Genomic DNA, 18,265 nt, shown 5'->3' on the forward strand with positions numbered 1-18,265 from the left:
ACGCGCTGATAATCTTCCCGCTTTTTCTCTTTCGTTATCGTTCTCTTTTTATTTTTCAAATTTTCAGCAAAATTATTTGTCAGCTGAATATGGAAAAGGCTGCGGGCGTCGCGTACGCACTGGGGTAAAAGTAAGGACCAGTACGGGACCCTCTGTTCCGAGTTGCGAAAAAAAAAAAAAAAAAAAAAAAAAAAAACAAGAAAAGAAAAGAAAAAAAAAATTAAGAACGAGGAAGAGCAGCGTCGGTAGTTGGAGGGGAACGCGAACGTCGCGACGGCACGGTGCGTTCGACGCGAAGTGCCAATATATTTTCTATGCGCATGAAATCCTCACGGTACCCTTCGTGGAATATTCAACGCGTTATGAAGTATAAGGGGAAAATGTGGAGACTCAAGCGCCCTTTGGATATTCGATCGCGTCTGCTACGCAATAACGTCCACCGTAAGGGTGCGAGAATATATCTTATATATATATATATATCCTGTTTCGAAACAGAGTTGGGAAAATTTATAGCGCGTGCAACCGTTAATTTCGCGTTAATCGCGATTCAAGACGCGATCTTCCGACACGTCTCTTCTTCCGATATCCTTACCTCTTTGAATGTGAAATTTACAACTGTATATCCGAAAACGCATAGCGCTCTGGAGATTTGAGAAGGAGGTGGGGAGGATCTCGAAGAAAAGGGTGAAGGGTTTACGACACTCGTGACTGGCATTCCCATCTTTTTCTATAGGAATCAAAAAGTTTTCATCAACGCTTCGAGTCTCGCTGAGGATGCTATGCGACCTGAGAAACGCGCTGACACATTTCGCTTATACCCGATTACGCCGCCTACCTTTGTCAATTTCTCTCTACTTTATGCCGCTCGTTTCACGAGGACGTGAACGCCGCCCGCTCCGAAATTGCGATCCGTTTAAAAAGATGTATCGGGCATACAAACAAACGCTTATCTCCCGATTGATCCATCGACTTTTCATTTTTATGAGAAAAGTGAGAACCTGATTGACCTGTGAGACTGTTGGAACGCCCGAGGCACCCTTGTCAGCGATATAGGTACTCTGAGTTTTCGTGGTGCGGCGGATCGGGGTTTCACAGTCTCGACGCGTCGCCTCAAATCCGATACAGTTTAGCGGATCGTCTTCCCAAGGTATCCGAAGGGCTTCGGACCGAAACCAATCGTTCGTTTTGTAGTCGATATACTTGTGGGGAATTCTTGATTGTGAAACTTGTTATATTTAGGCAGCGGTTCTGCTCGGAATCTTCTTGAAAAGTTCAGCAGAAATTATAGTCTCACGGTGAAATAATTTTTTTATTATTATTCGTTCAGATTGATCAGCGAAATCTTCGAAGAGTGGCAATGGGGCCCGTTCACGTTACACCCGTTTATACTTCGCTTCCTGAGTATCCCTTTCACAGGCATTACCTTATAAACTATCCCCCACCACCTGCATCTCGATATCAGCTTCTGGCATCCCCACAAAGACGGACAGGAACGGAGAAGATGGATGCGCTTCGGGGACACATTTATCTTTATATATGTACAGCGGCGTCCAGGAGTCACACATTATCCTCCTGTACGGTGCGATAGCTGTGTATGTACGGTGTGTAGGGTGATACGAATAACCCTGAGAAGAACCCGGAGGGAGGTCCGCTTTGGTCGCGACTCGCGGAGTAGCCCTGCTGTAAGGCAGGTAGTAGGCCGGGGTAGGGAGAGTACGGGAACAAGGTTATTAATGGCACGGGCACGCACACGCGTTCGCGAAGCGTAACGCATTTATGGCGGTCGTGCCGTGAATGCTGTGACCGCGACCGCGACCCTTCGGCGAAACTTACAGCAGAAAACCAGCTCGAGGTAGACGACTTGTAAAGGAAAATACCGAAGAGAGAAAAATAAGGGGGGTGGGGGAGTGGGGGAGTGGGGGAGGATATCAGGACTGCGTACACCACCGAGTCGAAGCCTCTACGAGTAAGACGTGCTGTCGCTTCCTTTATCTCCAGGCATTAAAGAATGATACGAAACAAGCCCGAAAGAATTCATATCGATCGTCCGCGAAAGATGAGCGACGGAATTATGCAAACAGTTGCGAAGTGTTGAGATGCGAATTTTCTCGTTCTCTTGTACAATCGATCGATGCTTTCGTTGCGGATCATCGCACGGTTTTTCTATTACATCGCTATCGGATCGAAAAACGTTCGAGGTTGTGTACGATATTGGGGCGGATGAGGTACACGCGTATATATACGACACACACACACACACCAGTCGCGTAATGGCGACGTATTCTCCCCGTTGATCCGCCGGGTATATTTCTATCCGCAGTACGAACGGAACGGCGTTGATCGATTTGCTTCCGTTTTAGAGTCGAGTCTCCCGGAGATCTCACGGTATCGCGATGGGAAGACACGATACAGCTCGGAGCGATTGAGAAATATTTGATAGAAATATATTTTTTGCGGAGGAAAGAAGAAAAAATAAGTTGGATATAGAAATTAGAAAAAAAAAAAAAGAAAGAAAAAGAGGAACTATAAATGTAGTGTATTTTTCGTATCGCCTTTTCGCGGCTCTGTAGCAGAATGTATACGGTAGACGTCGTACGGTATATCCTCTTATCGCTGAAGACCAACGATCGTAGTGTAACTTATATGGATAGGATTATATTTGTGAGGTATACCTATGTGTGTTAGTACCGCGTTGTCATTTCTGTTGAAATAAGTCGAAACTCAGAACCCAGCTCGGTTATTTCGAAACCGTGGACGAAATTCTGTGTTTATAAGATTTAAACCCTTTCGAGACGTCGGAGAGAAAAATTGTTTCCCTTGAAAGTTGTAATTCGGAGAGAGGAACATCCATCACAACTTGCCCAAAACATCGCTCAATTTTATCTAAAAGATTTTCGATTTATCAAACGAAGGAAATATAATTCTTCACCCCCCCGATATCCTATACCCATTCGTATAAAGGATATTTTTTCTCTCCTTGTTATTTCTTTTTCCGTTGAATCTGCGCGTTATAGAATCGCGTTCGAAAAAATTGAATGTACCCTCCGGTGCAGGGGGCACCCATTATGCAGCTTGCATTCATTTCCGTAGCTATCGGAAGCGGACGTTATACAGAAGGAAACCTAATGCAGTTAACACCGTCGATGATTGACTCCGTGTATACCCGGGCGCGCTAGATGAAATGCGACGGGTGATGGTCGGATTCGAACGTTGATTTACCATTTTGCCCAGCAGCGATCATATCGCCCTCAGATTAATCAATTGATTCCGCCTGCGGTTGCGGGAACGACCGTATAGGAAAAATGGACCTAGCAATCGGAATACAACCGACAGCCTCGATGGAATTCAGACCTTAGAATTCGGTGCTCGGAAACGCAGCGACGAGGGGTAGGAGGGTGGATGAAACTTCTTCGTTATCTTTTTCGATTTTCCATCGGCTTTATCGCTCTATTAATCTGTACGCCCTCTGCAGTGTTTACGGAAGAATCGGCTTCGTTCAAGGGCGGTATTTAATTTTTATTCATTCTTCCGGAGGGAATGATCAAACGAGACACATGCCTACGGATCGTGATGACCCCGCGTTTGTTGCGTGGAAATTCAAATGTACGATTCATTATCCCATCAAAAGTTGAAATTTCACCCCAACCCCAGCCCCAACCCCAACCCTCGAACGAGTTGTGTTACACCGAAGAAGCGAGGGAATCTGTGTATAAATAATTATTCTTTCATAATAAATGAATAAAACAGAAACATCGTTTAATCACTTTCTCATACCGCCGAGAGCGTTTACCATCTATTTAGATAAGTGAAGATTGATTGTACGAACATTGATTACGGAACATGGCAAAGGTGGGGCTGCGAAATTTATTACAAAATACTTGGATGACGTCATCCCTCTGTCTTCGGATAGTAGGACGTAACTATTTAATGATGATGAAATGATAATTTCGGTGCTGACAATCGGTAACAAATTTATAGTGGCCCATATTCGCAACTCGCTTTTACCTCTAAAAGTGGCTAACTACATTTTTTCCTTCTAGGAAATTCAACGTACGAAAAAACTAGTCAAACTCCTTAATCCCTGAAAGCATAACTTGTGAATACGGACCAGTCGGTGTCTTTCATCATGGGATGAACGAAGAAATGATGTGGGGGTGATCGCTTCTTGTTTCAGGGTGACTTTGACCGATCGGTCTAACCGCAATGAGAATCTGAAGTAATGTTACGATGATGCGAAGCTTTTATCCGTGGTGCTGTCGCTTGAATTCGGCAAGGCGTGGTCGTTGCTTGGCGCTGGTCGCCCTCGCAATAGTCTTTGAGGTTCACGCGCAGGCCGCGGAATGCCCGCCGACGGAGACGATCCCTGGGTGCCCCTGTTACAATTTTGAGGACGGCTTGTTCCTCGAATGCGCTGGCGCGACCGAAGAGATGCTGAGATCTACGCTGCAAGGTGTTCTCAACGCCGGAGGTAAACCGTGAGACATTTCCACCGATCTTATTCACAGCCGGGGCAAATTCTCCGTGAAATCCACGACGGTTGCTCCTGCTTTTGTTATTATCCTCTTTTTATTTCGTTCGTTTTTCCCCGCTGCTCATTGTGAGGCAGAAAGGGCCACAATCGCGTTGTTTCATTGCTTTCGTGAATTTCAAAGGTTTTTCCATCTCATTTTGGCCATTTTCGTACGGGCAAACCCTAAGCGGAAGTTCGTGCAGCCTAGGACTTCTCTTTTAAATTGGTAATTCTTCGAATCGAGAAGTCACGTGTGTGGAAATGTTCGAATTTCGGGCACTACCTAGCACACACTCATCGTACCTCACTACCACAAAACCCGGAGGTTTTGGATAACAAAGGAAGGGCTTTTACGTGGGGTGACTCCGGTCTCCCCTTTTTTTTTTCATCGTACCAAATCACCAGCGAAGCTCTGACGTCAAACGTATGAATATTTGAAATCGGAGGAAAAGAAATTGCGAATCCTTGATTCTTTATGTTCTAGGTACGGACACTTTGGTGCAATCCCTGAGCGTCTACGAGTTAGATAAGACGGTAGAAGAACTGAAAGAAATCGCGTTTCCACCTGGTTCGCAAATAAGATATCTCCAGATATCTCACTCGGCTATAAGGGAGGTGAGCGAATCCGCGTTTATAAATCTGAACCAGAGTCTGGAGTCTCTAGCGCTCGTGTCCGGACGACTGCCGCATGTCCCCCAGAAAGCCTTAGCTGATCTCCATAAGCTGGCGGTCCTGGATCTCGAGGCAAACCTCATACAGGACTTACCCTCCTTTTGCTTCTACGGTTTGAAGCTGATGAAACTCAGCGTGAAAGGTAACCAAATATCCAAGATCTCGGAATACGCTTTCGCCGGGTTGGAAGAGAATCTGAGTAACCTCGATTTGGCGGAAAACAAGCTGAAATTTTTTCCAATGGCACCTCTGAGAAGACTAGAGAATTTGGCTTCTCTAAGACTCGCGTGGAACGAAATATCCGAGCTACCGAACGACGGATACTCGACCTTGAGTTCTCTTCTCATCCTTGATCTGAGCAGTAACAATTTTGAGAAACTCCCCGAGGACTGCTTCAGACCCTGTCCAATTTTGCACACTCTTTCTCTCTACTATAATTCCATAGAGAGCATTCACGAGGACGCCTTCGTTTCCCTCAAAGATCTCGAGTCCATTGACTTGAGCCACAACAAGATCGTTTTCCTGAACGTTGCCACATTCAGAGGGAACGAACGCCTCCGCACAATAGAGCTCAGCCATAATCACGTTCACAACATAGGTGGGGTTTTCGCAAAATTACCGGAACTCCGAGAGTTGTATTTAGCTGAAAATAACATTCTCGAAATACCGAGCGACGCTTTCGCCGGTAGTATCAGCCTGGCGGTGCTCTACCTCCAGCAGAATGCGATACGGAGGATAGACGCCAGGGGACTTGTAACGTTGCATCAGCTGGCTCAGCTACACCTGAGCAACAATTATATAGAGAAAGTACCTAAAGAATTTTTCGAACACTCCGAGAATCTCTCCTCACTGTCATTAGACGGTAATAAGATTCGCGAGTTGGATGTCGGCACTTTTTCAAAGTTGCGACAACTGCGCGAACTGCGACTCCAGGACAATCAAATAAAGGAGGTGAGAAGGGGAGTGTTTTCGCCACTTCCGGTACTCCTGGAACTTCACTTGCAGAGCAACGCTATAACGGATATGGAAACCGGAGCTCTGCGAACTTTGCACAGTCTTCAGCATGTCAATTTACAGGGGAATCTCCTCACGGTTCTCGGGGACGTATTTCAGCTTTCTTCGGGTGATTCGAATGCCGGTACGGGCTCGGCCGGAAGCTCCTTGGTTTCCATTCAACTGGACAGCAACGGACTCGGCGTTTTACACAACGATTCTCTGCGCGGGCAAGCCTCCGTTCGCATCATGTGGCTCGGTCATAATAAATTGACGCATCTCCAAGCTCCTCTGTTTCGGGATCTCCTCCTCGTCGAACGACTTTATCTCACCAATAACTCCATATCACGCATCGAAGATGCGGCCTTTCAACCGATGCAAGCTCTGAAGTTCCTCGAGCTGAGCATGAATCGTTTGACTCACGTGACAGCAAGAACTTTCTCGGAACTCCACGAACTCGAGGAATTGTATCTACGTGACAACGGTCTCAGACGTTTGGACCCGTACGCATTGACGGCACTGAAGAAGCTCAGTATTCTCGATTTATCGGATAACCACTTGTCGGTTCTTCATCACGCAATATTTCAGGAAGGGCTTCCGATAAAAATTCTCAACCTGAGAAATTGTTCGATCGCAAGCGTGGAGCACGGTGCTTTTCGCGGTCTTGGAAACCTGACCGATCTCAATCTGGAGAACAATGCGCTGACAGCGTCTGCCCTGCAACGTTTGAATATTCCTGGACTCCGCGTATTAGCTGCATCTGGAAATAATTTTAGCCAGTTGTCCGAGCACAGTTTCAACGGTCTACCGTCTCTCCAGGATCTATTCCTGGACGAAGCTCACTTGAATCAACTACCGGAGAATATTTTCTCCATGAACAGAAATCTCACCAGAATACACGCGAGCAAAGATTCGTTAGGAATTTTACCACCCGGCATATTTGACGGATTATTATCATTGAGAGAGATAAAGTTGGACGACAACAGATTCCTGGAGATACCCTACTCGGCCCTTTCCAGTGCTCTGAATCTGGAAATCTTATCACTCGCACGTAATATCCTGGTCACGGTAGACGTAGCGAGTTTCGCGGGATTGAAATACCTGAGAGAACTGGATTTGAGTAAAAATCAAATCGTCACGATGTCCGGATTTGCTACCGCCAATTTGTCTCGCCTTTTGTCGGTAGATCTGAGCCACAACCACCTCAACGCTCTTCCGGCAAACTTTTTTGTCCATTCTTCGATGTTGAGGCGAGTCGATGTCTCGGAGAACAAGTTTCGACAAATTCCAGCGGTGGCTCTTTCCGGACAAAATCTACCGAGTCTCGCTTGGCTGAATCTCACAAGGAACCCGTTGAACAGAATTCACGATCTTCCGTCCGAAGCGATGTACCCGATGCTACAAGAGATCCATATATCCGGTACCAACTTGAGCATCGTAACTTCGCAAGACTTTGAAGCGTTCCCAGCACTTCTGCATCTCATTCTCGGGCAAAATAGCATCTCGAGGATTTCACCGGGCGCTTTTAGAAGCCTACCAAATTTACTAACTTTGCACATGGGAATGAATATCTTGGAAAGCGTACCGCAGGAAAGACTTCAAGGTCTCGAACATCTTCGGATACTCAATCTTACTCACAACAGATTGAAGGAATTAGAAGAATTTCCGTCTGATCTGAAATCTTTGCAAGTATTGGATCTGTCGTACAATCAAATTGGAATCGTAGGAAAGGTGACATTCAAGAATTTAATCAGCCTAGTTGAGTTACACTTGTACGGAAACTGGATCAACGCCGTATCAAGCGAAGCGTTCAGACCTTTGAAGAAGCTTCGATTACTGGACTTGAGTAGAAATTACTTGGAAAATTTGCCACTCAACGCCTTTCGCCCCCTAGAGACGCAGATACGGAGTCTGAGAGCCGAAGGCAAGTAGATTTCCAACCCCATAATATTTGCTTTTGCCCCGCCGGACTCGCCTATTCCCCAAAATCCTTCACCTCGCTCATTCCGGACGAGTTCAATCTCCGCCCTGCCAAAACCCCCGGGTCTATTTATTCCTATCCTTTCATTGACGTGCCAAATCTTACAGTCAACTTTCCGTTGCAACGTGTCGGCATAATAGTAACTCGATTTATTGGAGTTTACACGAGTGGGTACCTAGTCAAAACAGTGGCAGTAATTCATTTCAACTTACAGTACCACAGCTGCAGTGAGCTGACGTTTAGTTTAGTATATAATTTCATCGGAAAGTTTCCCCTACGTTCAACGAGATAAAGTTGAGACCGAATTATTGAACGTAAAACTCGTCTGGTGAAGTTACCGGTACTCATCTAGTCTATCTTCGATTTCATCTGCTGTAACAACGATTTCCCACATCACCGGTGAAATAATTTTCTATTCTCAAGTCTCTCTGGACATTTTCCCCATAACGTTTTTCCTCCGTAGAAAATCCTTTGCATTGCGGCTGCGACTCTCAAGAGGTATGGGAATGGCTGCGGGATCATCAAAAATTGGTCGGCGGTGTCGGTCGAGGAAATGGTAGAGGCAGTGGTGGTGTCGGAGTGGGCGACAAAGAGGGAGGATTGCTGCGTTGCGAACAACCCCCGGAACTTCGCGGTCTTGTGTTTCTGGACCTTGACCCGCACGCCTTTTGCTCGGCACCTTTGGTCCTTAAACTCGCTATTCAAGATATCCAACCTTTTTCCGTCCTAGTTTCGTGGCAGAGCCGCAATCACTCGGGTCTTCATGGATATCAAGTGGCTTATCACGCTTTGGACAACGTAGATGAGGTAACGGTGAAAAACTTACCAAACCTCAAGGAGGGCTTTGCTACAAAAATTTTTCCTTGCATTATTTGTCGTATCTAAGGTCCGAGGGAAGCTACTTGATCCCAAAACACGCTCGGTCAAACTATCGAAATTGGCATCCGACACAAGGTATCTCATCTGCGTACTGGGACTCGGCAGCTGGGGGAGTCCAGTTCCCGATGGTACCCTATCCTGGCAATGGAACGCTTCCCGCGATGACGTTATCGAAGGGTCAGCACTTCCGGTGATGGTCGATTCCCCGATGAGCCGATGCACCGAAGTTAGGACTCTGGACGCTCCAGATTCGATCGTCGGCGACGGACCCGTAGGTGATCGTGGAGGTCTGGCGAGCATCCTGACCCGAAGATTGGGTCTAATCGTCGGAAGCTGTATGGGTTTCGTCGTTTTCGTGGTTTTAGTTTCAGTGCTGGGTTACATGAAGATGAAAAAGCAGCGTGCAGCTATAAAAAGAGAACAACCGATCCCGACAAACCCCCCGGAGTACATGTCGTACCGACATTTTTCATTGCAGGGTGTTGACCGGGCGGAAAACGCCTGCCCGAGTTTTATCAGCAATATTGGTACGACCTCTTTAAATTCGTAGCCCAAGGCCTCCAAGTCTCACCGAAGTCCTAGCGAGCACGAGATAGAAATGAGTAATATTTCAAATTGCAGTCAGATATTTCGTTGAATAACTGATCATATGTATCGTGCTTTGTAATACGACTCGAATATTTCCGTGAGGTTGGAGGCAATTTTTTCACAACGACCACCTCGACAATTGCAGAACTATCTATGCCACTGAGTTGCGAAGAAAACTTGGTGTATACATATGTAGGACAGTGAGTGCGAAGATGATGCCGATATGGATTATTTACAGTTGTTTGCACAAGTGAAGTTGACAATCTCACAGGTGAGACGAGGTCACAATTGAACGACGAACGAGTACAACTGGCACAAAGGTATGAATTCTGAAGTAGGGTAAATTGAATATTTATTAAGCAGGTACCATCAAAGGTCACAAGGGATGATAAATATATACAAGTAAAAGACATCGTAAAGTGAAGGGAAAGTGTGTGAATATACGTATATATACAGGAACAGTTCCGGTCAAACGAATTGAAATTTTTGTTAAAAAATAATACCCAATAATAATCAGATTTTAGAAATTCATACAAAACAATGAAGTGTTCGATGTACTGTACACCGAACGTGAGTGCAAAAAAAAAAAAAAAAAATTGTTCAACAACAAAATAATTAAATAGTTTATGTATACAACGATATGATGAAAAAATAATTGATTTTTGAATTTCGTACAAAGACTGATATTTTGAAATTTTAGTTAACCGTGTTAACAATATACCCATCGTTGGTGTAAATTAGAAAATACATATTTGTAAATATGAACTATATCGATATAGAGAACAATGAAAAAAAAACTATCGAACCGTCGAACTACTCAAAGTTACACTCACCCACCATTCGAAAGCTGTCGCAGAGAACGACGAAAAAAAATTGTGTAGATATATGATATGTGATATATTCGCATATGTATGTGTAAAAATTATATGTACGTACACAAGGTATCTATAGCGTCCAATGACAAACTCTTCGCTCTTCGCCATTCCGACGCCCGGCGACTTGGTATTTAGAATCACAGTAGGGTTGACATCTAAGCCATCCCGATTCCCGGGGCATGTTTCAAAAGTCAAGGAGCCGTGGTTTAGGATTTCCGGGGACCAGGGGAAGGGGGTAAGAGACTTGCTTACATTTCCAACGCGAACCAAGTTACGGATAATGGGGCCCAGCCAGTGGATCTGACCGGGCGTCGCCCATTCCCTTTCCCAAAGCCGACTAATTCCACCCCGAAACACTGAACACAGTCTTGGAGCCGAGACCGAACCGATCCAATATCGCCCCTCGGCAGTTAGAAAGATGCCCCCGGTAAACGCGTAACGAGAATCTAATCTCAAGAAAATTACGTCCCTACTAACAGGAGACACAGAACCCTGCGGGTGAACGATCCATGAAAAAAAAAAAAAAAAAAAAAAACCACAGAGAAATGATCAATCAAAATGAAAATTGAATAAACATTTGTGATTCCTGCCAAAATGTACTACATTGAATTACCAATATACCTATATAACGCAGTAAACAGATATATTATTATGACGATACGGAGAAAAAGGAAAAATAAACAAAAAAAAAAATTGATGACACAAGTATGTATATAGATAGGTGAATACATAGCGTTCTATATCATAGTATTAGGCTTTCAGATAATAAAAGAAAATCATGAGAATGAGGATACCATGACGAAGTATTACTTCTTTCATACATACATTCAATCATTTTAACCATCAGTGATCTTGAAGAATTGGGAAGAGTTATCTACAAGTCCGTGAATAATCGTAAGTATACAATACACCTTGTATTACTAGGGATCATACGAAGTCTTATCCACGATTATGCGTTCCAATTGCACTTTATTCGTAATGATTGACGCCCTCAGCTAGACTTCGGTGACCCTTAACTAATTACGTAACCACCGTCAACCGCAAACCCGCTTCAAGCCCGTAAGGCCGCCCGCCCATCGTGGTTCTCGTTATAATTAATTAATTAGCCAAACATGGTCGGTGGACGGAAGTGGCGTGCATGCGGCGTTATTCTCTACCATGAATGTGTTGAACTTCCTAGAACTCTTACCGTGTATATAATTATCGGCGTACATTGCTACAAGTAGAGGTAGTTCCCGATGAAACGTGGAAATATCAAAATTTCACGCGAAACATTATATTTCGCGGTTCCGAGCGGTAAGCAATTACTGCCGCTGTTGCTCCTGTCCTTCTCCTCTTCCGTTCCATACGCTCGGAAATCTTTGATTTAATTCCACGAATTTCAGGCGGTTGTGTGAAGTTGAAGGGGATTAGGAAAAAAACATCGAACCCGGTGGTTTTTATTACGTTGAAGTGGCGAAGAGCCAGTTATGCGGTATACCACGTGACTTTTTACTCGCCCGCATTTCGCAGCGACAGAAGTAAACTCACGTCTCACTGGTCGGGAGATATTCAATTCCGTTCTTAGCCGCTAACTTTAATTAATAAAGTCAACTGTTTAATTACTAAATAACAGGGCACTCCGCGTTCTCCCTTTTACTTCTTGTTTTCTGCCCTTCCGTTCCACTACCCAACCCCCGCCCAGACATTTCACAGGACAGTAGTAGGGTGCGAAGACAACACACCGTATACGGCGTGCAGCGCGATTCCGGGCGTATCAACAACGCTCGACTCACAGCTGAAAATGCTGTAATTAGTAACGCACGAATACCAGGAATTAACTACGATCTCTAATTGTTTCGAAACTACGCTCAACTTTTCTTCTCATCTCATTTTTGTTTATTCGGTTTAATTACTTCGCAAAAACTAGACCAAATTTATACAACGCAAAAGAAGAAGGGGAAAGATTAAGCATAAAACAGCGTGTATGCAGTGCGCTGTTATCGTACTCGAAATTCAGTGGCGGCTATCGAGCATGTAATTATTTTCTGAACTTCTCGGGTTGTTCTCACTTTGAAGCTCCCCGATTATATCAATTCCCGTAGCGAAGGGGATGGGTCAGTACCGGAGCTGCATTGTTCGCGATATCGCTTTCCAGATTCTGATACGTTTGTAACGCGGGTCGTACAGTTTCTGTAAACGACGTATACAAATATCTCAATTCTATACCCACATGTGTATGGACTCATACATGTACAATATTATTCCTCCCAGTTGGGGTCCTTATGCCGCCCATTGACAGATTCTGATAACGGTCCTGCTTTGTACTAACATCATCTAGTGATACACTCGGACAATCACGCTGCCCTTCAACCCTTCTCTTTTCACGAAAAGGGTTACAATACGGAGCCTCGAAATTTTGTTTTTCTCATTGCTCTCGGCATGATTAATTGACCCAGATTGTCCCCGGATGGCCGAGGGTGGATCGGGTCTGAGCGGAGTCGATGAAAAAATAATAAGGAATAAATGAAGGAAATATCGTTTTTCAAAATGATAAAAATCAAACTTTTGGCGAATGAACTTCCGTGTTTTCAAACGTCGTCAAACGAAACGAAATTTCCATTCTTTCGATCAGTTATATTCCAATAATTCGTATCGCTGCATGATCAATTTACGTGTCACTTAAATTGGTGTGAGAATGGGTGCGGAGGAGGACGTAGATTATCCGTCAACGAACTGAAAGGTAATTATGAGCCCGAGTAAGCGACGAATTTGGGTTACCGCTGGCTAAATTTGTTTTCCGAATTAATTTTCCTGTGCACACGTGCATTATATCGTACGCTGGTTCACGTAACTCGAAAGTGGAAGTTCGCCCGGTTGGTAACGCGTCAACGGTAATGATAAAAATCGATACCCATAAAACTGTTCGCGTTTATATTACGCGGTAGATCTCGTTGAGTTTAACAAGCCCGAGTCTAATAACAGCGAGTCGTATAATAATTCAGTAGTCCCACGTTGGCCTTTTAACAACACATTTCTACCGACTTTATACTACTAATAATATGGGTAAGTACGTACGTACGTACGTACATTGTACACGTCACGTTGCGCTCGCAGGGCGATCTTCTTGGGTACATTTTTGCAGGGGTATGAAAAATCTACACGAGCTCGCAGTTACCATAATCATTACATCTATGCCATCGTCCCTTTTTCTCATCCCCGTTTCAACACCTTTTACAAAACGTCTAATCCCATAATTATACATCAAAGGAGGAAAAGCAATTAAAACTTTCTAAGGAAATACTTGACGCGAATTCGCTGTGTATACACACCAATTCCCGGGCATTTTCATTTGAACTCAACAAAAATTCTAGCAAACATACGAAACGCTTACGATTAATATATGTAAGAATAATTAAGATTACATTCGAAATTCGTGAACAGAAAAAGGAGAGACGAAATTGGCTGTTGAATTCGTAATAAATTCAGGACAATGAAGCCCAGCTTATTTGTAAGATGTGTCATCGAAGAAATAAAAAATAATAAAAAACTGAGGTGCTTTTTCAGGATACATATACTTACTTGAAAACACCGTGCTAGTATTTGCACTTATTCTAGGGAATCGGGTACCACGCTGGTGTGAAAACAAAAACAGCAAAAAGGACTAAGAGATACAATTTTCCAAAGATCTAGAAGGAGCGCAGCTGGATTACCCTTACGTATACACATATATAAGAGTGTTTCCGTATCCTTGGTGCAGTAAGAGAGAGGGGGAGAGAGAGAGAGCTGCCGGTGGATGAACGAAGTCCGGCAAAGTGGTTTGAAAAACTCCCAAGTCCGATCCTCGTACAAAGGGCGAGACATTGCATCCTGAAGACCATTTCCTGGCTACTTCTGCTCCCGCTTCTGTTCACTCCAAGTCACCGTCTTTTAGCTCCTCCTCGGGGACTCGGGTCTGGGATTCCGACCGAATATACAGATAATTTTCTACTTTAGCGCAGTGGAAAAATAAGGGAAAAGAGAAAGGCCAGAGATGCGTTCTCCAGTTTGTCTAAGACCGTAAGCGTCGACGACTGAGGAGGGACGTAGGTCAGTCCTCGACTTAGCCAATCACCAACGAAGCCGCAAACGCGTCGTGCTGATGGGAGCCGAGGGACGCGACGTTTCCCCCTTTATATTTTCCTTCGGATAAGTTCTCTCCCTTTCTCTTACCTTTTTTATTCTTCAATCCCTATCAGAATTTCACGACCAGATCTCGCCGTACGATTCGCAAGATTTTTCCTCCGTGGGTACTTCCATTGTCGGTGAAAAATAATACGAATGAAAGGAAAAATAGGAAAATAGGATCGTCCAAATATTTTTTTTAAAAACTGCACAGTCTTGAAAAAAAAAAAAAAAAAAAATGATAATAATTACCCTTGTTGCCAGACCTTGAGCTTGAGGCAATTTTCCAGGGTTGAAATATAAAAATATCCGAGGGAGGTCCCTTGACGGACATAAAGTAAAGCTCTTCATAATACCGCTTGAGGAAAAAAACAGTTTTACGAGGAATCTTTTTTTTTTTTTTTTTTTTTGTTACAGCATTCATAAAATTATTGGCATTTGCCTGAAGCGATGAAATTAGATGCGACTAAAAAAAAAATTTTTTTTAATACACCGTGATTAAAAATCTAAAAGCGTCATAAATTAAAAAAAAAAAAAAAAAAAACAAACAATTTATTTCAAAATTTAGGTATACATTGAACACGTATAGCGAAAAATCTTTTGCTTTAATCATTGTAAAGAGTTGAAATTCATTATCTCAAATGAGTTTATATGGTTCTCGCACAACCGGAACGTAGCCGTCACTCTTGTCAGTCCCGAATTTCGAATGGTGGTCGTGCAACTTTCACTTAAGGGAACAAAGCAAATCTAGCCATCTTGATATAAAATACAGATCGCCCCCGAATCTCCATGAATTCGTGCAACGGTTCTTCAATTACTCTGTCCCATGAGCGGCAGGTTTAACGACGAAAATATATATAGAAGCTCACTAATAAAGCATCGGTTCGTGGGTTAGGATATATGAGGTGTATATACATATATATGCTTAACAATTAAACTTAGTTCGTAATTTGACTTGCAAATATAATCTTTGCATAATTGTGTTTCTCGCGACTCTCCAGCAGCACATTCGTTAGCGACGAAGTAAAAGTTTTCCCCTTTATTTTTCTTCATTTCTGTTCTTTGCGATTTGAACGATGAATTGTCTTTGAGAATTTGGAAAATTCGATTGGTAAATTCGACATCCATGGAGATTGATCTTTTTTTTCGAAATGTTACGTCCAACGCCTGCTGGGAAATTATTTTTAACGTATTCGGTCGCCCGTTGGATTTGAATTTTGAAAATTTTCGATTCCAATTTCAACCCTCCAATCCGAAATCTACGATTGAACAACCTATGTCGAAATTCTGCAATCAGCAATCGACGACACCTCTCGAGAGAATTCTATGCGTTTCACTTCACACATCGATGATTTTATGCCTGCCATGCGAACAACCTATTCGTCCAGATTCGTTTATGGGGTGGTTCGTATCTTTTTAGTATTCAACGATCCGCCAAAATTCGGGAATCCCCCGATGACGGACGATTTTTATCAGATCAAACGGAAATCAAATATTTTAATGCACCAAATGAAACGCATCAAACTCACGACGCGTCATCTGGTTTGGAATTCCTGGATAATTTCACCTCCGATATTTCTACATCTTTCTAAAAAACGTCTGAAAATTATTGGCTCGTCCAGATCCAATGGTTAATTTGATTATGAATGAAAAAAAAAAAAAAATCATTTTTGCTTTCGTTGTAGATGTAACGTGTGTTTAAAAATTGTGAGTGCATATTTATGCGGCTTTGGTAGGTATAAGCTTCAAATTATGTGCAGTAGATAGCTGTGAAAAAGTGTCTTTTGCCCGATCCATCGGTTGCGTTGTTTCCCTTTTTCCATCCCTCTGGATCCGGCAGGACACCGAACTTAAACAACCCGCAGGTTATAAGCCAAGATTAGCTTCGGTACGCTCTCGGCGATTACATCACGGTTCAGTACTGATTTATTTATAACTCAGGATAAATTACTTATAATCTCCAGCGGTGGTGGTAGAGCCTTACGCGAAATAACATCGCAACGGTGTGCGCTGTAAAATTAATACAAAATCATTGATTCTCTGGTTAGTCTTTAATGGAGAAATAAACTTTCTTGAAATGTATAACTTTTGGCAAAACAAACGAAAACGGTCGTTCAAAATTTGTTTCTGTCAATTAAGGAGAAAGTTATAATAACGAAAAGTAAATCTCGGACAGGCAGGTTGTACTCGCTGCGATTCCAGATGGTCAACAAAAGCAATTTTCTGGACCTCCTGAATGTGAATACCGCTCGCATATACACCCCAAGTCTGATTCGCTTTATTTCCATTCCTCCTATATATGTGTGTAGCGTCGGGACTTCAATTAATACTAAAATCTACCTACGAATGCCTTGCGAAAAGTTGCGGAGGTCCTCACCACCCAACTTCGTCTAATTATCCCTCGAAATGACTCGTCACAATGGAATTAACGCGGAATGATCATGCTGCTACCATTGAGATAACGAGAATTCTTGCGCGGGTAATGAAACAGGGACGTATGGAGCGGGTAGCTCAAAACTGGCATAGTTTCTCACGCAATTATTCCGCAAACGAACAACCAGACGGTATACGTCACATGGAGGTATGTAGCGAAAAAATTGGCGGTATTGAAATCCGGGATTTGATCGGTCAACGCGGTTGAAACACCTCGGTACCAAAGCGTTGTTCGCGAACAAAAGCTGGCTTCCTTTGGTCACGGTTTTGCGGAGTCTGCGGTGCGAATTCTATAGAGCTTGTATACCTTGCCGGTGATCAAAAGAGTATTCTGTGACCAAAAGCAGCAGCCCACAGGTCCACCAATTGCAGAGGAAATTACTTTTCATTTCCTGACAAATCTCGACCGTTGCGTATCACGATTCATTTCACCCTGCGGTATCGTAAGAATATTGTGTCGTGAACACTTCGTACGAAATTTGAAATACTCTGCTCTTTAGCAGAAAAAAAGAAAGAATCGCATTCAAGATATCAACAGATTGTTTATCGTACAATTATTTCGACTCCACCATCGTCAATTTCCTTCCGCATTATCTACGAAAACGTTGAATTTGCGTCCCTGTTCACCTTTACTGGTTTATAGCGCTAAACTCGCCCATATAGTACGAGGTCCGACATTCCTCGGTCGATAGTCCGTAGGAATTTATTCCTAATTATGGCCTCGCACGGGCGTGAGGCAAACAAACAACATGAATGCCATCAAACTGATACGGTTTATTAAATCAAATGATAGAAAGTTTCACTCAGTCGGTCGGTCGAGCGAATAATTTCCCTTGTGGAAAATATAATCTGGCGTATGGCGTATAAATTAAATGTTTTTATTATCCTCAATTGCATCGCAAACGTCCTGAACGTTATCACATACCGTTGGGTACTCGTATGATGGTGTGAATAAAACGTCGATTTCACAGTTTGCGGGAAAAAGAGATGTCGGCAAAATTTTTCGTCGGGAAAAAAAATATTTTCCGTAGGCATTCACCGTGGGATAAATGTGTGTACGTATGTATGGATGAAATCTGTTTTTTTTTTTTTTTTTTTTTTTCTTTTTTTTTCGTCTTCGCTTCGTTCGCAATCAGTTTTTATATTTCTTTTATTATACGCTTTTCGATTTCCTGAAGCGTGAGTGTTCGG

At 43.3% G+C, this 18,265-nt stretch overlaps 1 protein-coding gene across 2 annotated transcripts in view; it reads left to right on the forward strand.

Annotated features, from left to right (window-relative positions):
- LOC105684753 (protein artichoke-like) overlaps positions 1-11,289 on the forward strand; it is a 63,248-nt gene extending 51,959 nt beyond the window's left edge. For both annotated transcript variants that reach the window (XM_048657496.1, XM_048657457.1), the window contains exons 3-6: positions 4,175-4,468; positions 4,995-8,099; positions 8,620-8,963; positions 9,043-11,289. In XM_048657496.1, the coding sequence (XP_048513453.1) occupies positions 4,228-4,468; positions 4,995-8,099; positions 8,620-8,963; positions 9,043-9,585 (4,233 nt within the window). In that variant the 5' untranslated portion in view covers positions 4,175-4,227 and the 3' untranslated portion in view covers positions 9,586-11,289. The remainder of the gene's footprint in view (positions 1-4,174; positions 4,469-4,994; positions 8,100-8,619; positions 8,964-9,042) is intronic.
- The last annotated feature ends 6,976 nt before the right edge of the window (positions 11,290-18,265 follow it).

Source organism: Athalia rosae, chromosome 1 (genome assembly GCF_917208135.1).
Source record: "Athalia rosae chromosome 1, iyAthRosa1.1, whole genome shotgun sequence".
Lineage (NCBI taxonomy): Eukaryota > Metazoa > Arthropoda > Insecta > Hymenoptera > Athaliidae > Athalia > Athalia rosae.